We start from the raw sequence: 24,048 nt of genomic DNA on the forward strand, positions 1-24,048 counted from the left end.
TTGAAAGTTTCAAAATTACCGAGTAAAGGTGGGCAGGACAGTTGTCGACAGTCAACATGATTTTTCTGTTTTCTTTCGTCATCTTTCTATCGCTACTCAAAATCCACTGTTCAAAAATTTCACTTGCCACCCAAGATTTTTTGTTGTAGTTGTAATCCAAATGTAACGACTTTACTCCTTTGAAACATTGGGATTATTTAGTTTTGCCGATTACCAAAAGCTTCAGTTTTTCATTATCAGCCATATCTGCACCAACCAAGACTGTAATTCTCTTCTTACTATTTTACCATCTAACATTTATCACCTTTAAAAGTCAGTGTCTTGTTTGGCAAACATTTAAAAAATAGACATGTTTCATCAACATTGAATATGTCTTTGGGCTCGTAATCCTCCATAATTTTTTTTTCAAATTGCTTTTTTCAAATGGGTACAGTCTTCTTCAATTACAACTCCACTTTCATCAGAAATAATGTTTTCGAGTAGGCCATGGCATTTTTAAATTTGTCCAATCAACCAGAACTGGCTTGGAATGTTTCATGCCCCAGAAAAAAGATGCATACTCCATAGCCTTTTCTTTTATTAATGGCCCTGATATTGGCATTATTTTTTTTAACTCCCTGATGTACATTATTAAGCACTTCCACTTTGTCACACTACACTCAAGGAATTCCTCTTAAACATGTAAAGTTACTTGCACAGCAACTGAAACAAAACTGATTTAGGGACCACTTGTACCTACCATATAAACAGAGACAGGTGAAATTTAATAAAAGTGTGGATGACTCATTTCTGTGAAACAACAGACGAATTTCCAGGATAAGGAAAATCACTCTCTCCTAATTCTCTAATACGGTGCTTACAGCAGAAAACAGGTTGGCCAGAGCCAATATCTGCATCGGGAATATGCCTTAATCTTTGCCAGTGGCTGTGGACACGTAGATAGCAGTGCAATTTCTCGGTACAGTAGTGGCAGTTGTATAGGTTTTACTTTTTCTTCTTAGCCATTGCTGTCCCACTACTAGGCAAAGGTCTCTCCCAAAATCTATCTTTTTTTATCCTATACATTGGCCGGCCGGTTTTCTCCTGCATGGTTTTATGGGCACCACTAAATTGTGGAATGTTTTAGCTCTTGATTCTTAATCCTTTTAGTTCTTAATTCATGCTTTCTACAGTATCAGCTCTATTTTCTAAAGGCCAAAAATGTATTTTTTGTATGCAAAAAATGCATACAAAAAATACAAAAAGAGGTCTCTTGAAATCAGTTCATTATATGGAAATATTCTCTGTTATACTGAAACTTTTTTCAATGTAATGGGAAATAAAACCAAGGAGAAATAATAATAATAATAAAAAAAAAAATCACTATGTGGAAGTTCGTTAAAGAGAGGTCCGATTGTATATGGTAGCTGCAGCTAATTTGCTCAGTCAAGGCAGCTACATTTTCCCATGTGTTAACATCAGGAAGTGAAAAGAACTGGAGATACTGAAGTATAAATCAAAATATTTTAGATGTTTTCAAAATCAAAGAAGTACAGGGTTGCCTTATATACTGTCATGTCAGTTTTCTACATATGAAGAAAAGTTTGTTTATAACTTAAAATAAATTTTTAATGTTACATGAAGAAATCCATTTTTTTTTAATATATAGAAAAAATCCAGTTCACAAGCTTGCATTTCTAAACTTTTACAGTGTCTACATTTGTTGTTATGCAGTAGTTAAAATCAGAAATTGATATTAAAGTACCTCTATTTTAATCAAACTGCAGTTGTTAGCACTGGTAATCACAAAAATCCAGTTTTTATTAATTCTTAAAACAATAAAACATTTATATTCATTTAAAAATAAGGTAAGCGGTAAAGAGTATCATAGATTTTATGAAATACATTAATATAATATTCCATTCATTTACTATTAAAAGCTTTGGATGAAACAGTTCTGCCCACTTCACCTATTTTTTATGCCAAAATGTACTAACTCAGGCAGCAGTGGATATGCCTTCAAAGCACATTTTCTTATATCGACATATACCCAGGTCAATACATTCCTTGACTTCCCTAAGTCTAAAACTAGGATTCAACTTATACTTGAAATTCATTTGTACTTAAGTATCTATAGCATAGCTTTTTTTTTTTTTGCACACAAAGAAAAAAAGATGTGCTTGTTCCTCACAATGATGGTTTTTTTTTTTATTTTTTAAATTAGCAGCTGCTATTAATAATTTTGAAAACAAAATTATTATATATTCTTTCTGTTATTATATATCTGTTATTTAATAGTATATTATTATATTGACCTATTATTCTACCTATAATCATATCTATTATATTACTGCATCTACCTCTTGGCAGATGAATAATGAACAGCAAAATTGAGTATGAAATAGAAAAAATCACTTTGCACACTAAATAAAAAGGAAGTTTTAATTATTCGCAAAGAATTGTTTTTCAAAAAGATACTGCTACAGCACCTTCCTGGATCTGCAAATGATCTTGTAATATTTCAAGGAAAATCTATTAGCAACCACATTATAAACTTTTGAAAAGCTGTGTCTGATCTGAAACCTCTTGCCTTCCACTGTTACCTTGTGCACAAAAGGGGAAAAGCATGCAAAACTAACAATGATTTTTTTTTTTTTTTTTTTTAAATGTAAACCCCCAAACACGAGAGGTATTAGAACTTATAGCATTTAGTACTGTACTTGGGTTGGAGGTTGAGAAGACGAAAGAAGATATTTGTTGACATTAGACTTGAACTTCTGTAGACTGTAAATTTCAGGAAATACGTATGAAGGAAGGTTGTTCCAGAAAACGGCAGTTGAATGAATAAACGAGGTTTGATTTGATTTGATTTGATTTTGATTTTTGTGGCGCAAAAACAGCAAGGTTATAGTGCGCCATGCAAAGATTAAAATTCAAAAAAAGATTAGACTGGTTTCTTTTAAAAATGTTATTTCGTCTAAAGTTGCATATATATATACAGACATATCAATACATAAAATCAGTATAATGATAAAAGCAAATTGTATATTTCATATAAGTGTATACATATTGATCGATTTTAAAAATTTAAAAACTGCTGACACATTGTCGTTGTCATTTAAAATCTGACTGAGTGTATATGGCTCAGTCAGATGGGTAAAAGCAGTAAAACGAGAATTTATAAAACTAGTACAATCACATAAAATGTGTTGGACGGATAAAACGGTGTCACAATGCTCGCACATAGGAGGGTCATCAGCCCTCAGCAAAAAGGAGTGTGTCAAATGACAGTGTCCTATGCGGAGCAGAGTAAGAACAACTTCCTCTTTGCGATCCCTGCGTAAGCTGGACCGCCAAGGATGGATCACAGGCTTAATTCGACATAGTTTGTTTGTAGTAATCAGTCGATGCCACAAATCTTGCCACTGAGATTGTAGGTTGCTACGGATCACTTGCCTGTAGTCTGTATAGGGGACTAACAGGTCAAGATTATCCCTCAGGGCTGCCAATTTGGCTGCAATGTCAGCCAGATCATTTCCTCTAATCCCGATGTGACTGGGGATCCAGCAGAAGAGGATATCGAATCCACTTGTATGGAGATTGTATATTATCTGCTGAATTCGGGACAGGGTTGGATGATTGGTGTGTGACATCGCTGATAAAGCCTGTAGTGCACTCATTGAATCGACATATATAATACACCGTTGGTAACGGTGTTTTCTTATGTGATTTAGAGCTAACTCTATGGCATGCAGCTCTGCAGTGTAAATGCTGCAGTCAAGGGGTATCTGCTCTGATATGGTATTGTTTGGAAAGACAGCAGCAGATCCCACATACGATTCTGACTTCGAGCCGTCTGTGTAGACTGGCAAGAAGTCAGAGTGTTCTGCACGGTGTTGTGAATGGAGCTGAAGGTAGACAGAAGACGGAGTATTAGACTTCATCGCAGCCTTCAGCGAGAAGTCACATGCTGGTGTGTGTGCATGCCAGGGTGGAAGGGGCTCCTTTGGTGATCGAGCAACCTTGTCTACCGAGATGTTAAGCTCATTGAGTAGCTCTTGAACACGAATGCCGAAAGGGCGATTGGCGGTCCGTCGTGCGTTATAGAGATTTTCCCATCGTGGCTCGAAGACGGATGTCCACGTGGGATGATCCGGCAGGGACTTCAGCTTGAAGGCATATTGTAGAGACAACTGCATTCGTCGAAGTGACAAGGATGGTTCATTTGCTTCGACATACAGACTTTGGACAGGTGATGTTCTGAATGCACCCGTAGCGATACGAATGGCTTTGTGATGGATGGGGTCAAGCCAACGAACAGCGCTATTTCTAGCAGATGCATATACCTGAGACCCATAATCTAATTTTGAACGTACAAGTGCACGGTACAGACGTAGGAGAGTGCATCGGTCTGCACCCCAAGAGGTAGAAGAGAGAGAGCGGAGGATGTTAAGCCCTCTCATACACTTTGTACGTAGCTGACGAATGTGTTGAACAAATGTCAACTTTTTGTCAAAAACGAGTCCCAGGAATTTCGCCTCTGATACAACTGGAATGGTGCTTTGTCCAAGTCGTAATTCAGGTTCGGGGTGGAGGTTACATTTGTGACAAAAATGGACGCAAACGGTCTTCTCCGGTGAGAACCTGAAACCATTGGCCGTGGCCCAGGTGTTAACACGGTCAATAGCTTGTTGCAGTTGTCTCTCAATAACCCTCATATTGCATGATTGAGAGAATATGCTGAAGTCATCGACATAGAGTGCACTGTTTATAGTTGGAGGAAGTTGTTCAGAAATAGAATTTATTTTAATGGCAAAAAGCGTAACACTTAAGACAGATCCTTGTGGTATCCCCTCCTCTTGGCAAAAAAGGCCGCGAAAGGGAGGATCCTACACGAACTTGGAAATAACGGCAGGATAAAAAATTTTTAATAAAAATGGGAAGGTGGCCTCTCAGACCGAGGTTGTAAAGGTCTTTTAAAATACCAAATCTCCAAGTTGTGTCGTACGCTTTTTCCATGTCAAAGAACACAGACACCAAGTGTTCGCGTTTTAGGAAAGCATCCCGGATGGATGCTTCCAATCTAATAAGATGGTCCAAAGTGGACCGGTTCCTTCGGAAGCCGCACTGGATGTTGGAGAGAAGGTCATTTGTTTCGAGATACCATATTAAACGAGAATTAACCATTCTCTCCAGGATTTTGCATAGACAGCTGGTCAGAGCAATAGGACGATAATTTGTGGTGATTTTTGGATCCTTTCCTGGCTTAGGAAAGGCAAGAACGATTGCCTTTCGCCAGGAGTCCGGAAACTGCCCTTCAGTAAAGATTCTGTTATACAGAAGGAGCAGACAATCCATAGATTTTGGGGATAGATGTTTAATCATGTCATAATGGATGCCATCTGGTCCAACAGCACTTGCTTTGGAAAGAGCGAGGGCTCTTTTCAGTTCCTGAATAGTAAAATCCCCGTTGTAGGGATAGAGGCCCTTGGACTTAAAATTAAGTGCTTCTCTTTCCAGTTTATGTTTCAGGACCAGGAACTCTTGGGAGTACGAGGATGTTGCGGAGATGTTAAAGAATGTTTCCCCAAGAGCATTGGCTATTGCAGTTGGATCTGCAATAGCGCATCCATTATAATCTAGGATTGAAGAAGGGTGGGATGTATATTTTCCCTTCATTTTCCGCATTTTATCCCAGACTACCTTAGAGTTGGTAGACTGGTTAATAGATGATGTAAAACGGATCCACGATTCCTTTTGACTCTGACGACGGATGTAGCGTGCTTTGGCTCGTGCACGTTTGAAGGCTATAAGGTTGTTCGTGGTAGGATATCGGCGGAATATCCCCCACGCTTTGTTTTGAGCCTTTTTTGCTGCTGTGCATTGTGAATTCCACCAAGGTTTCGGAAATGGTGGAAACCGGGCAGATGTTTTTGGAACAGCATTCGCAGCTGCTTGGACAATATTTTCTGTGATGTACTTAACTGCATCATTGATAGGCTCTTGACTGACTGTGCTAAGATCAAAATTTGCCTGATGTTGGAAGGCAGTCCAGTCAGCCTGATCAATCTTCCACCGTGGTAACCTGAAGGGAAGACATGGTCTCCCGCTGTGTAACGAGGTTATCACAGGGAAGTGATCACTTCCGTATGGATTCTCCTCCACTTCCCAAGTGAGTGAAGGGAGTAGAGAAGGGGAGCAGATAGAGAGATCAATGGCAGAAAAAGTACAGGTAGGCATGTGGAAGAAGGTGTTTGTTCCAGTATTTAGAAGGGAAAGGTCATTGTCATTGAGCATACGCTCTATGACTCATCCCCTTCCGTTGATGTTAGCACTACCCCACAGGGTGTTATGTCCGTTAAAATCCCCGAGAAGTAAGAAAGGGGGAGGCAGCTGCGTTAGAAGACCATCAAGGTCTGCCTGGGTGATGTCAGTCCCAGGTGGCAAATAAATGGAGCATACAGTTATTAAAAATCCCACTGAAAGGCAAATTGCAACAGCCTCTATGCTGGTTGTAATTAGCAAGGGCTGCACTGGGGTCTGGTTACCCACAAGGATAGCCACTCCCACATGTACAGGGCCATCCGCAATTCTATCCTTTCGAAAAAATGTGATGTTGTGCATGGTGGGATCATCATTTGCCTTTAGATATGTCTCCTGCAAGCAAAAGCAAACTGGCTCGTGCTTTTGCAGGAGGGCCTTGATGTCATCAATATTTCGCCGGAATCCACGACAATTCCATTGTAGGAATTTAGCCATTATTTTGCCTTGGTGGGTCCATCAGGCAGCTTCCGAGGTGCTGAGGGCTTACTTTTATCAGTCTTGGATTTGTCTTTTTTGGGGAAGAATGGACGCTGTCCCGTGTCCATTTCCTCCTCCGCAAAGAGTTCCAAAACTGAATCTTCGGGTACCTCCTTCTGCTCCACATCCATCTTTTCTTGGGTACTAGGGGGGACTTCCCCTTTCTTATTCTTTTCTTTCATAATTATCATTGTTACTTGTGGAGCATTAGGAGGTACCGATATAGGAGTGGCAGCTGATTGGTCCTTTTCTGCAGGTTTTTGAGAACTGAAGAGATACCGCGCGATGGGAGTGAAAGACTCCTTTGGAGGAATGGTCATATCCGTCTGAGTTCCGATGGAACATCTCCCTGCTACCTTCTGGGCGTAGGTAGGTTTGTTGATAATCAGGGGTTTGACCGATTTCCTTGCCTCCTGGTATGATATGTTAAGCTCTGCCTACAGCCGTTGAATCTCTTTTTCTTCTTTCCACCTCTGGCATGCTCGTGAGTAGGCCGGGTGTTCGCCTTCACAGTTAATACAGGTGGGTTTTACGGCTGAACATGCTGTTGTTTCGTGGTCCTTTGCACCACATCGAGCGCATGCAAGGACTCCACGGCAGGCCATTGGAGAATGTCCGTACTTCTGGCATTTAAAACACCGTAAAGGGTTTGGAATGTATGGACGCACTGAACAATTGATGTATCCAGCTTTAATCTCGTCAGGAGGTTTAGGAGTGTTAAAAGTCAGGATAACGCTCCTGGTTTTAACAATTTTTCCATCCCTTCGCGCAGTAATTCTCTTGACGGCAGTAACTCCCTTGGTTTTAATTCGGAGCAGATTTCCTCCTCGGTTACGTCAAGAAGGTCCCACTCCGAAATGACACCTCTCGATGAATTGAGTGTTCTGTGTGGTGTCACCGTTATAGGGATTCCTCCGATTGATGTTACTCGGAGTAGATGTTCGGACTGCCTGTCATTTTTAGTTTCAATTAAGAGGTCTCCAGAACGGAGCCTCTTAACTGATTTGGGAGAACCTGCTAAACCATCTAACCCTTTTTGAATAAAAAAGGGCAACATTTTACCAATCAGTTTTTCACCGGTTGAGTGCATAATCAGGAACCTTGGAACAGGCCCTGATGGTACTTCTGTTCGCTGCCTCTTTGTACTAATAGTACTATCTGGGTCTTCGTCTAAGTTTGCAGATAGGGACCGGGTTGGGGCCCCTGAAGAAATGAGTTTATCAGGATTCATAGAGTTTTTTTAATTGTTCAGTGCCCGGGCTCCCCACCCACCACGGAGCCCAAAGGGACACCCACTACCCGGCATGCAATAAATGCGCTCGGGAGTGGGACGCCAGGGCTACCCAGACACTATACCCGCACCGCCGCCAGCCTGAATCCTGTCCCTCGGACCATGAGGGTAGGGGCGTGGCATTGACACGGTTGACCCTCGCAGGCGAGCCTACTAGCCGATTGATCCTAGCCGGGCCTTCCAGGACCACCCATCTTGTCGAAGCAGGGGCCAAAGTAGTGTATTGAAGCTGGGCCCCTCAACCACCAGGATCCCCCTTTCCGAATTTCCACGGGTCGCAGCGCACGGCAAACACGTCGGATTCCATTGATGTAAGCCTGGAACCTGGGCTGTGGGCGTTAGATCACAGTGATGATAGTCTGGAAGTCCAGCAGCGTCACTGGGAGGTCCCCTCACCACGTACAGGTGCCCACGTCGAGGGGAATAAACGAGGAAGATGAAAAGTTGGTTCTGTGAGTTTGAAGTTGGATAGTAAATGGATGTTGGCTGGTGGCGGCACATGTTTGGACTGTTTTGAAAGAGAGAGAGCGGGAATTATAGAAGCCAATTCAGAACAGTGCCCATGGAAGTATCTGTAGAAGAGGCATGCAGCAGATACAGTAAGTCTATGAGACATGGGTGGAGAGACTCTGTTAGAGATGAATCATTAATTAACCTAACTGCCCTCTTCTGAATGTAATCAAGAAGCCTGAGAGAGGTTTTGGGGGCACCACCCACAGATATGGGAACAATATTCCATGGCAGGGCAGATTTGCGATTTATACAGAGTGAGCAGCTGTTTGGAAGAAAAGTAATGCCAAGAGCAAAAGAGAAAACGAAGTTTTTTAGATGCAGAGGAAGCAATATTTTTAATGTGCTTGTGCCAAGAGATATTAGAAGTCAGGGTAATCCCCAAAAGATATATCATATTGCCTAGAAATCTGAGTGTCACTAAAGATAAGCATAGGAGCAGAAGAATCCTTTTTGCGAGATATAAGCCAAGACTGAGTTTTAGAAGGGTTAAAATCAACTAAGTTGTCTTTGCCCCACCGGAGAATTACCTGAAGATCTGCATTTAAGGAATTGGTAGCAGATTTTTGAGAAGTTTTTTTTTTTTTATGAAAACCCCAAACAAGAAAGGTATCAAAAGCCTATAGTATTTAGTACCGTGCATGGGTTGAAGGAGAAGTATGGGGGGAGAGGGATGCCAGAAACATTGCTCTAGAGATTTGAAGCTGATTGAGCGGGGCAAGGTTTCTAAAAATGGAAAGTGGAATGCAATGTGCTAGCATCAGCAAAACTATGGATAGGATTTCCAGTCAATGGAAGAAGGTCATTAACATACAAGAGGAAAAGAGTGGGGGAAAGAACTGAACCTTGGGGGAAACCGGCATTAGTGGAGAAGTTAGAAGACAGAGAGCCTTCTACCATCACCCTCAGTGAGCGATCAGAGAGAAAACTGGATAACCAATTACTAAAAACAGTTGGAAAACCATAAGATGGGAACTTGTTCAGAAGACCTTTATGTCAAACACGATCGAAAGCCTTTGAGGTGTCAAGAGCAACTACTTGTGTTTCACTGAACCTTTCCATTGAATTAGTCCATAAATGGGTAAATAAGCCAGAATATCACCAGTGGATCGACACTGACTGAATCCATACTGGCGATCGTTGATCAGACGGAAGGTTTCTAGGTAGTTTAAGAGTTGGCGGTTAATTGATTTCTCTATTACTTTAGAAAGAGTAGAAGTAATTGCAATGGGACGATAATTGGGTGGGAGGGATTTTTCACCCTTTTAAAAGGAAATTGGGCACTAAGGTCTTTACTAAAGACCTTAGTGCCCAATTCCAAGAAAGATTTGAATACCTGAAAGAACACCTCCCAAAATTTTATAAAATGTTTTGACAAAAAATTTTGAAAAAAAAATAGTCAAAATTTTGAAATCAGTAACTTGAACAAATCTTCAATCAAAATGAAGTAGCAGCTGCGAGTTAAAACATGTTGATATGCAGCAGTCTTTAGCCCTGAAATGTCGTTTCCAACACAAAACTATTTTAAAATTCTGGAGTTCTTGTGACTGCAAAAAATTTCCTTTATTACAAAAAGAAGTGCTCCAAGTACTTTCTATGTTTGGATCAACATACATGTGTGAAAATGCTTTTTCATTAATGAACAATATCAAAAACAGTAAAAAAAAAAAAAAAAAAAGGACAAGATTGTTGACATCACATTTGGAAAAAAATTTGCAATTATCTCTTCGTAATTGTTTGTTATTTGGAGCATTAGCAACTAAGGCCATATTCCTCTGGGATATGCGGTGGTCATTCCCTGACCTTTCCGCATCCTCCATATTTGGTGGCAACAGGCTTGAACCCCGGTCTAATCAAGAAGCGTGTGCTACGCACTGCTGCTCCTTCCCACCTGGCTACAGAGGTGCCATCTCTCTTCGTAATGGAGAAATTAATTTAAGGTTTGGCATCATCTCTTCAAAGTCAAGGTTCACACTAATAAGGTAATAAATATTAGCACCCAAAAATTTTAATTGAGAAATATAATTCTTGTATGCATGACTAAAAATTAATTTTAAAAAAAAATGCATTTTTAATCTTTAATCAAAAAAAAAAAAAAAAATTATATATATTTTTTTTTTTTTTTTATGTGAACCCCAAACACGAGAGGTATTAGAACCTATAGTACTTAGTACCGTGCTTGGGTTGGAGGTTGAGAAGACGAAAGAAGATATTTGTTGACATTGGACTTGAACTTCTGTAGATTGTAATTTTCAGGAAATACGTATGAAGGAAGGTTGTTCCAGAAAACGGCAGTTGAATGAATAAATGAGGAAGATGAAAAGTTGGTTCTGTGGGTTTGAAGTTGGACAGTAAATGGATGTTGGCTGGTGGCGGCACGTGTTCGGACTGTTTTGAAAGAGAGAGCGGGAATTATAGAAGCCAATTCAGAAGAACAGTGCCCATGGAAATATCTGTAGAAGAGGCATGCAGCAGAAACAGTACGTCTATGAGAAAGCGAGTGGAGAGACTCCGTTAGAGATGAATCATTAATTAACCTAACTGCCCTCTTCTGAATGGAATCAAGAAGCCTGAGAGAGGTTTTGGGGGCACCACCCCAAATGTGGGAACAATATTCCATGGCAGGGCGGATTTGCGATTTATACAGAGTGAGCAGCTGTTTGGAAGAAAAGTAACGCTGAGAGCGAAAGAGAAAACCAAGTTTTTTAGATGCAGAGGAAGCAATATTTGTAATGTGCTTGTGCCAAGAGAGATTAGAAGTCAGGGTAATCCCCAAAAGAGATATATCCTTTTGCCTAGAAATAGGAGTGTCACTAAAGATAAGCATAGGAGCAGAAGAATCCTTTTTGCGAGATATAAGACAAGACTGAGTTTTAGAAGGGTTGAAATCAACTAAGTTGTCTTTGCCCCACTGGAGAATTACCTGAAGATCGGCATTTAAGGAATTGGTAGCAGATTTTCGAGAAGTTGAAGCTGATTGAGCAGGGCAAGGTTTCTCAAAATGGAAAGTTGAATGCAATGTGCTATCATCGGCAAAACTATGGATAGGATTTCCAGTCAATGGAAGAAGGTCATTGATATACAAGAGGAAAAGAGTGGGGGAAAGAACTGAACCTTGGGGGACACCGGCATTAGTGGAGAAGTTAGAAGACAGAGAGCCATCTACCATCACCCTCAGTGAGCGATCAGAGAGAAAACTGGATAACCAATTACTAAAAACAGTTGGCAAACCATAAGATGGAAGCTTGTTTAGAAGACCTTTATGCCAAACACGATCGAAAGCCTTTGAGATGTCAAGAGCAACTGCTTGTGTTTCACCGAACCTTTCCATTGAAGTAGTCCATAAATGGGTAACATAAGCCAGAATATCACCAGTGGATCGACACTGACGGAATCCATACTGGCGATCGTTGATCAGACGGAAGGTTTCTAGGTAGTTTAAGAGTTGGCGGTTAATTGATTTCTCCATTACTTTAGAAAGAGTAGAAGTAATTGCAATGGGACGATAATTGGATGGGAGGGATTTGTCACCCTTTTTAGGAACTGGCTGGATATGAGCAAATTTCCAAGCAGAAGGAAAAACACCTTTGGAATAAGAAAGTGAAAAAAGGCGGCAAAGAATAGGAGTAAGTTCAGGAGCACAGATTTTGAGAACAAGTGGAGAAATACCATCAGGACCTGGAGCTTTCTTAGCATCAAGATTCATCAAAATCCTTCTGATATCCTTTTGACGGAAGACCACAGGAGGCATTGAATGGACCGTGTTGGGAATGGTGGGAGGTGTTTTACCAAGTTCATTAATACATGAGCTGGAAGAAAAATGGGATGCTAGCAGGTCAGCTTTATCCTTGGCTGAAGTGACAACAGAACCATCTGGTTTGGACAGAGGTGGAAGCAGAGATGGGCAAAAGTTGCGGCCAATAGCTTTGGCAAGAGACCAGAATGCTCGGCTACCATTAGGGCAAGAAGCAAGTTTTCTACTCTTAGCCTGTTCAAACTCTAGTTTGGACTGATTAATAACTGCTTTACAATTGTTGCGAGCTTTGGTGTAGGCAGAAAATGAAACTGAAGAATTAGAAACAAGCCAATTACGATATGCAACATTCTTCTCTTGAACAGCCTTAGCACATTTATTGGAAAACCAAGGTTTAGATAAAGGACGAGATTTTAAAGTGGAGTGTGGGATAAAGGATTCCATTCCTGCAAGAATAATTTCACTGACACGATCTGAGCAAACGTTGACATCAGGAGTTTTGAAACAGTAATCTGACCAAGGAAAAGAAGAAAAGAAGTCTCGCAGGTCATCCCATTTTGCATTCTTGTAATGCCAAACAACACGAGGTTGGGAATAGCCATGAGATAAAGGTTCCATTGGAGAAGAGACAATCACCAAGTTGTGATCTGAAGTGCCTAAAGGACCTCACACTTCGACCGTGTACTTAGAAGGGTTGTTTGTGAGAAAAAGATCAAGCGTATTGGCTGTATGATTCGGATTGTCCGGTATTCTTGTAGGTAAATGAACAATCTGTGCTAGGTCATTAGTAATTGCAAAAGCCTCAGCATCTCGACCTGCTGGGTCGGTGTGACTAGAAAACGGAAGCCAGCTGGAGTTGTGAACATTAAAATCACCAAGGAAAATTACCTCACTGTTAGGAAAGTTGGACTGGAGAAAGTCAAGTTGCAACGAGAGGAAGTCAAAGAGCTCCAAGTGATTAGTGGAGTTGGGAGAACGGTAGAGACAACAGATGAATTTGACACAATGAGGTAGAGAGATTTTAAGCCAGAGAAGATCAAAGAGAGGAGATTCCAAATTGCCAAGTCTCTGACAGGGAATATCAGAACGGACATATGCACAAGTACCACCTTTGAGGCGAAAGGAATCATACAGCGAATAATTTGGGCATCTGAGATGAACAGTAGTTGAATCAACCGATAACTGAGATTCTGTCAGAAAAAGTACATGGGGTTTGGCAGACTGCAAGTGGAAATGGACATTTAATATATGGTGCTCGCACGTATTGTAAACTGCAAAATCTTGCTCGCTTAAAGCAAGAGGTTAAGAACCCCTGCTCTAGAAGGTAGCTAGAACCCCTGCTCTAGCTACACAGATAAGGTAAAATTGCTAGCCAAGTTCAAAATACCTAACTCAAATATTTCTAGGTGAGGGTGAATACTTATTGACCACCCCAGTATAATTTAGGATAAAAGTACCCATTTTAATAATAAAGCAATACAGGTGTGTGTGTGTGCGTATGCGTGTGCAGGCACATACATACACAAGGTGTAGCTATTAAATAATGAGACTGCACGCACAGCCACTACACACCAAGTGCCATCTGTGAAACATCCGCATGACAGTTGAGACAGGTTTTCATTACCTTGTGTTTTTGCAGTTTGCCAAAAAAAAAATGACAGACAAAAAAATTGGACAATGAATCAACCTCAAATTTTTAACAAAACTAAAGAAAACATCAACTAACAGTTGAGTTGTTACATGAAGTTTATGGGGAAGATACTATGTCAAGAGCTTGCATGTTTCAATGGCATAAAAAGATTTTTAGAAGGAAGAGAAAATGTGGAAGACTATGAATGAATAGGCTATATGATATCCATGAAAACTGATGAAAATGTGGACCAGGTAAGGACACTTATTAGAAGATTGTTGTTTAGCATTAGAATGGTTGCGTCAAAACTCAACATGGACAAAGAAACACATTTAACTGAAAATTAAAGCATGAGAAAAGTGTGTGCCAAGGTGGTGCCAAAAATTTTGAATAAAGATCAAAGAATGGGAAGGCTCCAATTTTGTGAAGATGTTTTGAAAAAAAATTGGACACAGACTTTGAGTACTGTAATTATTTGTGATGAAAGTTGGCTGTTCTAATACAACCCACCAGAAGCTAAAAGATAGCCAATGGAAGGAAAAACAAAACAATACCAATAACAGTATCAATACCAAAACAAAACAAAACAATACATACTACACTGAAGTTTTCACAAGGCTGTGTGAAAAAACATGAAGGAAAAGACCTGAATTGTGGAAAAGGTGATTAGATGCTCCATCAAAACTCATGGTACACAATGTGCTCTGTTTGCCAGTTTCTGGCAAAAAAAAAAAAACAAAAAAAACCACAAATCTCTGTGTGCAAACATGCAACCTACTGACCAGACCAAGCCCCCGGTGACATTCCCCCCTTCCCTAAACTGAAAAGTGTACTCAGCTTAAGTACACTTTTGTACTTAAGCCACTGAAAACATAAAAAAAAAATTACCAAAGTGTCAAAAGGGCTTAACACAAGGTGACTTCCAGAAATGTTTCTGGAAGACATTTATGGAACAGTATGCACAAGCCCGAGGCAATTCTTTTGAACGGTAGGGTACGAAATATTTTGTTATTTATTTTATTGCAACAGTCATTATTTAATAGCCACACCTTGTATAAAAGGCTTTGACCAATCACTTAATGAAGTGATTATACATACCTGAGTGTTATCAGAACCTAATGGTAATCTGTCAGCTGCAGCTTTTAGTACTGCAGATACTGTATTTTGAGCCACGGTAGGAGATGAAATAGCCACACTATTTGCAGAATTTGGAGTAGCACTAATTACAGATAATGGTACTGTTCCTGGAACTACTGGAGTAGGCTGAGCCAGTCCCTAGAAAAGAAAGCAATATATTTAACCATTTAAGTGTGCCGAATATTTTTATTATTAAATTACATTAAATGTCTTTATTAAATCATATCACAATCCTTCATGAAATTCCACTTGATATTTTTTCCCCCTCTCACTGCAACCTTACAATTAAAACGTAGGCTCCACTACCCGGCATTGGTGCGGAGCAATATGGCCTTAGTTGCTAATGCTCCTAAAAAAAAAAAAACCAAAACCAACCCGGCATTGGTGGAGCTTGATTTAACAGGAAGGATTATGATTTAATATCATAATTTGTGCATTTAATAAATTCTGCTTGCCCTATTACTTAATGGATTACAATATTTATTGAATGTAACTTTTTAGTTTCTTAATAGAAAATTTGAAAAGTTAAGTGTTTTTAAACCTGTTATTTCCAGCTAAATAACCTGTTAATTCTACTGAAAAACACAACCATAAAAAAAAAAAAAAAAGAAACCTATTAGCCCTTCAATTTAAGTTTATAAGAATAACTAAATGCACAAAAGTTTAACACTATCCATGAAAATAAATATATGATTTGTTTTGGTACCAATATCATTTTAATTGCAAAATCTTACATAAAGCCTGAATATGTTTAAGCTATCATTGTGCTTATGGTATTTAAGTCTACGTTAATAAACTAATATTAAAATACCAAATATCACATCAGTTGCTTTGTGTTGCCTATGTACACATTAATTTAAGCAATAAATAATAATAAATAAATAAATAAAATACAATTATTATATAGTTAGGGAAGGTGCGATTCTTTTTTGCCTATATCACAAAATTCCATTAAGTCAGGAGCACTGGATGGTCAATATCCAATCAAAATGAAGAGGACAATTTATGCATATATCTGTTTTGTTAACCTTATACTAGTTATTTACTTGGTTATTTAGTTACCTCATAATACAGTGAAACCTTCCTTAACAGACAACTCTCTAAAATGGATGCCTTGTTGAAGAAGCCCAGGTTTGTGTTGCAGCCAGAAGTATTAGAAATTGGATGCTAAATGATCTCTCCAAAACAGAGGCTCTCTAATACAGATGCAGACACCTGACATGTGTGTTTTCATAGGTCAGGCGGATTTTCAATGACAGACAAGTGAAGATTATTGTCATTACAGTATTACTAATTAGGACAGCAATAAAATATACACAATATGCAGTGAAATGTTATTATTCCAATAACATATTTTTACATTTATTACCAGTTTACCACATTTAATTGAATTAATTTCTTTGTATTCAGCATTTAAAAGTAACAACAACTGATTAATGAAAAGTTTTAGAACATTTTACAACTTGCTTGTTGAGTAACTTTAGTTATAGTAAATAATGTTTTTCAATGAGGTGTTTATCATCCAAAATCGTTTTAAAAGCAGAGAATAACCTTTCCACACTGACAGAAATGACTGGATTAAATTTAAAAATGTGAATCTTTGAAGCCTCTACTTGAATTGGAAATTCATTTTCATTAATGAAGTAATCTGTTTTGCTTAAAATATGAATCTGGAGTTCTTTTTTAAAATTATTATTATTATTCTGCTTTCAGAGATAGTTAAAATTTCCAGCTGAACTTTTGCTACCTCTTCAAACAGTTTCTGCATAAAACAATGCTGCATGTAACCACGTTTCCCACTTTGTCAGGATAGGCTCTAGTAGGAGGATAGTCTCTAAGGCTGAATCATTTGTGCATCAAATAAATATTGAGAAATTTAAAAGTTTATATGGATGGTTCCAGAAATTCAAGACTTGCCATGGCCTGTCTTTCAAAAAAAGTGTGTAGCAAAAGTGCAACCATGGACATTGAGGCTACAATGGAATGGAAGGAAAATAGTTTTAAAATGTTTTACTGACATAAGACCATAATGCCCATCTTCAATGCAGATGAAACTGGACTTTTTTTTTTAAATTGCTACTGGATAAAACGCATTTAAAGGTGAGAAATGTAGTGGCGGAAAAAAAAAAGCCAAATAATGGATTACCATTCTCCTAGTAGCAAAATATCTGGCACAGAGAAAGTTCCTGTTTTAACTACTGTGAAAGTCCAGAAGCATCAATGCTTTAAAAGTTTGAAGGCATTACTGACTACGTACTGAACAAACCAAAAGGCATGGATGACATAACAAATCTACGAAGAATGGATCAAAGATGAGTGAGAAAAATGGAAAAATTTTGCTGTTTATAGATAACTGCACCCCTCATTGTCAAGTAAAAAGGCCTATGTGTAATCACTATCGAGTACCTACCATCAAATATGACATCAGTTCTTCAGCCACTTGATTAAGGTGCAGTCCAGCATTTCAAGAAAAACTATTGAACAATGCTATTAAACGAAATCAGGCTGTCTTGAAAGCAAAATTCAGTGCAAAATCAACATCCTGCAGGCAATGTATTTATATGTGTTTCAGCATGGGATGAAGTTAAGAAAAAAGTGATCGCCAACTGCTTCAAACCTGCTGGATTTACCAGCAGGTTTGAAGACACTATGTGTGAAGTTCGCACGATTCTTCCTCAATGAATTGCAAAGAACAGTTCGATGATAGCGAAAAAAATATATGAGCATGTGCCATCACCTAAACTTACAGGAAAACTTAAAGCTTCAAAAATTACAAATCAGTGGATACAGACATTGAATGCTTCAGAATATGCACAAATGAAGAACACATTGCAGATGTAATGGAATCTTCTGAAATTTGTAGTGAAGATGAGGAACCTACTATGGTTTTTTATGTCAGTTTTTTCAAGCAAAGCCTAACTGTGAAAGTGAACTGCTATCACACATCTTCATAATTCTCTTTTAAAACATGCTCTACCATTGAAACAGCATGTTTTGACAGATTATCTTAAAGTATGTTGTTGTTGTTGTTATTTGGTTTTTAGGAGCATTAGCAACTAAGGCCACATTGCTCCGGGATATGCGGTGGTCATTCCCTGACCTTTCCGCATCCTCCGTATATTTGGTGGTGACGGGCTCGAACCCCGGTATAATCAAGAAGCGTGTGTGATGCACTGTTGCTCCTTCCCACCTGGCTACGGAGGTGCCTTCTTAAAGTATGATTCTCTTGTTAAGTCTTGATATGTATGTAGATTATGTAGTGCAATTTACAATTTAATTGGGCGAAGGTAAAGAAAGCCAACACCAGAATGACAGGAAACTTTTAGCAGTCAAACATACCTGGTACTGCAGCTTCTCGCTGCATTCTCGGTAAACTAATGGTGCATGTTATCAGTAGTGGCAGTAGAAGTCGATAACGATGTATTGATTGGGTGCAATGCTTTTGCCGCTGAAATTCACTTACGGGTACACCCTCCAGATTGCCACACTCTTAGGGTGTTTATTCCCCCTTCCCGTTGTTTTAACCCGATAGGAAAACGACTTCTATTGCAACTACCAATAACATGCAGTCTGTAGAATGTAGCAGTAGTTTTCATATTGGGCTAAAACAGTGGGAAGGGGGATAAACACTCTAAGACCGAGGCAGTCTGGAGGGTGTACCCATAAGTAAATTTCAGTCCACTCATGAACTCCAATAATCTGCTTTTAACAATAAGAAAAAACTAATCAATACATCGTTATCGACTTCTACTGCCACTACCGATAACATGCACCATCTGTTTACTAAGAATGCAGGAAGAAGCTGAGGTACCAAGAAATGCTTTTGACCACAAAGTTTCCCCGTGGTTCTCGTGTTGGCTTTCTTTACCTTAGCCTTTAATTGTAACCTTACTGCACTCTACAATCATAATTTTCTTGTTTAACACTGTAGTATATATTATAAATAAGATTATACTATGTTGTATTAGTAGAATTACATTAAATGCTCAAAGCTTTTACTTGTTTTGTTGCCGATTTTATGAATGATCGATATAACTATTTTTTTCATTCCCCTCAGGGGGTCGTTATGTAGAGCTTTGACTGCCATGATTCAAGCATTGGCCCATTCCAGGATCTTGCACAAGCAGTTGGTCAGAGCTATAGGGTGAAGATTATTTGGTATTTTTGAATGCTTTCATGGCTTAGGAAAGGCAAGTATGATTGCCTCCTGCCAGGAATCTAAAAACTGCTCTTCAAGATGGATTCTGTCATAGACACAGAGCAAACAATCCATAGATTCTGATAAAAGGTGTTTAATCATCTCATAATGGATACTCTCTGGCCTGACGGCACCTGCCTAGGAATGATCGAGTGCCACTTTCAATTCCTACTGTGTAAATCGCTGATTGCAGGCTTCATAGCCATTTGAGGATAGCTTCAATTGCTGTTTTTCAGATTTTTGCTTGAGGGGCAGAAACTCTGGATGTAAGATGTTTTGGCAAACACTTGAGCAAATGTCTCTCCAAGAGTGTGATATATATTTGCCTTTCATTTTCCGGACCTTTTTCATTTTTCCCAGATGAATTTTGGTGTTGCCACCTGATTGATGGAATATGTGAAGTGGATCCAAGATACTTGACATTTAATGTGTTTTGACATGTGCACATTCAAAGGCTACTAGATTTTCTGTATAGGACATCAACAAAGTATTCCCCACTTCTTGTTTTTGTGCCTTTCTTCAAGCTGTGAATTCTGCATTTCACCACTCCTGATTGTTTTGAAAATGCTGGATACCAAGTCAATGTCTATGGAATTTCAATTGCTGCTGCTTGGACAATAATTTCTATGAAGTACTTGACTGCATCATTAATTGGCTACTTGCTGAATGTAGTGTATTAAATGTTGCCAGACGTTTGAAGACAAAATACCTGGGAGTGATTGTGCAGTCAGATATGAAGTTTTCTGAGCAATACAGACAGGTTGCCAGAGCTGTCATGGGGTATTGTCAATGATATACAGGAATGTTGCTAGCAGGGAAGAGGTGATTATCCCTTTGTATAAGGCAATGGTCAGGCCAAGCCTTGAGTACTGCGTTCAGGTCTGCCGAGGTGATCTGATTGAGGTGTATAAGGCCTTAAATGGGTTGAGAACACTGAATTCTGATAGAATTCTTCCGCTTGCTCAGATTACGAACCCGAAGGGGCATAAATTCAAACTGAGGAAAGACAATTGTAGAATGGATGTGCTGAAATTTGCATTTAGCCAGTGGGTGGTTAATTGCTGGAACAAACTTCTATCTATGATTGTGGAAGTTGATAGCTTAAATAAATTCAAGGAGGAACTGGGCAAGCTTTTAGAGGGAATGGATGTGTGAAATTGTGTTTTTTTTTTTTTTTTGGCTGATGCTACATAAGCTCATACACTTGCTTTCTTGCATCATATGCCCCTATTACTACTAACACATTCCAGAGGGTTTTGATTAATGGGTATTCTTTAGATTGGTTCAAAGTCAGAAATGGGGTGACCCGGGGATCAATTCTTAGACCACTGTTTATGATTTTCATAAACTACATGAACGATGGCACAGATGGCTTACGCTAAAATTTGTAGACAACGTAAATGTTGGTAGAGTAGTTAATAATCAGTAGCAAGCAGCGCTCCTTCAAAATGACTTGAGCAGGCTACAAGAATGGTCAGAAAAGTGGCAGCTATGTTTTAATGTAGCTGAAATTAAAAACAACAGAGGAAGAAAGGGATCTGGGAATTAATAATACAGACAGATATGAAGTTTTCCAAACAGTGGAAACAGCCAGCCAAAAAAAGCCATGGTTTCCTATCGACGATTTATTAAACAAGGACTACAGTGTTCAAGTATGGAGACTCATCCGAAAAAAAGACATTGAGCTTCTTGAAAGAGTCCAAAGATGAGCAACTCACATGGTGAGATCGACAAAAAGGTGACCATACGAGGTAAGACTGATTATTTGGGCTACAGTGACTCAAACAGGCACCTCAGAGGTGACCTGATTGAGGTTTATAAAGTTCTGAGGGGGGGGGGGTTGTAAAATGAACGAAGGCAGAATTTTCACTGTTGCAGAGAATTTCAGAACTCATGGGAATAAAAGATATTTAGACTAGATTGTAGGTTGTTATTTGGTTTTTTTTTTAGGAGCATTAGCAACTAAGGCCACATTGCTCCGGGATATGTGGTGGTCATTCCGACCTTTCCGCATCCTCCATATTTGGTGGTGACGGGCTCGAAACTAGATTGTAGGAAGTTTTCTTTTAGCCAGCGAGTCATCCATTGCTGGAATAGGTTGCCTTCACAGGTAGTTGAGGCTGACAGTTTGAATAAATTCAAAAGTCAACTGGATAGTTAACTGTGTGAGGAGGGGAGTGAATAATTCATATTTTCTTATCTGTTCTCCACCCCCTGCCCTGGGCCAGGGCAGTAAAAGCCTGTGGCTTTCTTGCACTATGTGACTATTACTACATTGCAGTCAGCACATTGATCTTCCATTGTGATATCCTGGATGGATGGCATGGTCTCCCACTGCAAAGGGTGGATATCACAGAAGTGATCACTACCATAAAGGTTTCTTCAACCTTCCATAAATGCACAGGCAGGAGGAAGAGCAGAGATCAATGCCAGGAAATGTATTGGTAGGCATGTGGATAAAAATATTGTTGTTGTTAATTTGTTGGTGCATCAGCAACTTAGGCTATAATGCACGGATTAGACTCACATTTAGAATGGCCAGGTCATTGTTTTCAAGCATACACACTATAATTTGACACCCTCCAGTGACGTTAGTGCTACCTCATAAGGTAGAATCTCTACTGCAATCGCCTGCCTGGGGGATACCCAGCTCACAGAATATTTTGTACTGGATTTTAGATGTTCAATAAGTAGCATGCAATGGGAGCAGAAGAGTCTTTTGGTGGGATTATCATATCTGTTTCAGTTCCAACATACTGCTTCACTACAGCCTTCTGAGCATATGGGAGTTTATTGCTACTTATTGGCATTACCAGTTTTCTCACCTCCTGATATGGATATTCAGCTCTGCTTTATGTTATTGTATTTCCTATTATATCCACTACTGGCATGCCCTCCAGTATTTAGGGTAATCACTATCGTAGTTGATACTAGTTGTTTGGTGGACATACATGCATTGCTTTCGTCGTCAGCACAGAGCACAGGCAGGTGATCTAGGGTGGACAAATGCCAGAAATATGGATATTTGCTTATCCATATTTCTGGCATTTAAAACATTGCAGTGGGTTTGGAATGTATGCCTTACTGTGCAATTTACGTACCCAGCTGTTACTGAATTAGATGTTGGAGAATTGAACGTAAGGATGAGGTTTCTGGTTGGTACTAACTTCTCATCCCTGCAGAAATTCTTTTAACAGCTATCACTCCCCGTGACTTTAGTTCGGAGCAGACTTCCTTCTCAGTAACCTCAAGGAGGCCCCACTCTGAGATGATACACCTCTTGATGCATTTAATGTTCTGCATGGTGTTACGGTAATCGGTATTCCCATGATTGAAGTTTTGCAGTAGCTGCTAAGTTTCCACGGGTCACAGTGCACAGCAAACATGCCAGATTCCTGTGACATTAGCCTTGAATCTAGGGTGTGGGCACTGGATCCAAGTGATGCTAATCCAGAGGACCAGTGGCATCACTAGGAGGTCTCCCTACGACATACTGGTGTCCATGTCGAAGGGGCAAGTAATGTGGATTAGATTTGTATCGAAAACCTATAATGCACAAGTTTCTTTTATCACATATGGACTAGCAGCACTAACAGAAATGCACTTTGTTGCCGTGGGTTTATTTTCTATCTGGCCATAATAATTTGCAGTTGTGTGGCAACCCATGTTTTCAAGGACAAGTGGGTTCTCTGTCCAATTGCTCACAAACTAAATGTGCAATATATCAGCCACAAGCATCTGTTTCATCAGCAGACATCCAGATACACTTTTCTTTAATATCTTGATGAATTTTTTGAATAACGTCATAATAAATAGCATTAAAATAATCCTCTCTCAAGGCAGAATTCACCTGTGACATTTTGATTTTATTTTCAAAAATTCTTTAAAAAATGGTTTACTTATTGAAAGAGATATGACTGTTTATCAAGGCAAGGTACAGACCTTTGAAAAGTTGTTTTTAAGAGATACATGGCTTGATTAAAAGCAACTGATCTGGCAATTGTGTTTTTTTTTTTTTTTTTTTTAGCTGCTTTCACATTAGCATTAGTAGAGGCATATGATGCAATAAAACAAGCTTACACAGCACCAGCCAAAAAAAAAAAAAAAAACACCCCACTACCCATTTCACCCATCCATTAGCTTCAAAAGTTTGTCCAGTTCTTCCTCGAATTTTTGTCTATCAACTTCCACAATGACCAGTGGAAATTTGTTCCAGCAATCAACCACCCGCTGGCTAAAGGCAAATTTCTGCATATCTTCTTGTAATTTCCGCATACATTTTTGGGCTATCTGGAATTTTTTTTATGCCTATTACATTCTTTCATAAATAATATAAAATTGCATAAATTATGCTATTTATTTCATAAATAATATAATAAAAGTAATAAATAATAAATAGCAATAGTATTAATAGCATATCATAAAGAGTGTTAAATACAAAAGTCTAATGAGATTTGGAGAGCAGATACCTGAGATTTTCAAAATCTTATCTCCATCCCACATTTAATAAAACAAGCAATGGTCACAAAATATATGGAATATGATAACATCAATGAATTGAACATATTAGAAAAGATAGGAGGGGATTAGAAAGACAGAAGATTGATTAGATTATGCTAGGGACAAAAAGTAAGGGAAGAGTTGTGAGATAATGGTATTGTCTGTTCACAGCTTTATCTAACCTGAAATTGTTCCCCACTATGGTTCCTTACTACCTATGTGACTCCCCGTGCCTGATTGGTGGTGTA

The 24,048-nt window shown here is 39.1% G+C and overlaps 1 protein-coding gene across 1 annotated transcript in view; it reads right to left on the bottom strand.

Moving 5' to 3' along the window:
• The window catches only part of LOC150091384 (transcription initiation factor TFIID subunit 12-like), an 85,941-nt gene that overhangs the window by 43,287 nt on the left and 18,606 nt on the right, over positions 1-24,048 (bottom strand). Inside the window, exon 3 of the mRNA XM_090383611.1 lies at positions 15,064-15,240. Within this exon, the coding sequence (XP_090239737.1) occupies positions 15,064-15,240 (177 nt within the window). The remainder of the gene's footprint in view (positions 1-15,063; positions 15,241-24,048) is intronic.

This window comes from Mastigoproctus giganteus, chromosome 1 (assembly GCF_048544385.1).
Source record: "Mastigoproctus giganteus isolate SK-2022 chromosome 1, ASM4854438v1, whole genome shotgun sequence".
Classification (NCBI taxonomy): domain Eukaryota; kingdom Metazoa; phylum Arthropoda; class Arachnida; order Uropygi; family Thelyphonidae; genus Mastigoproctus; species Mastigoproctus giganteus.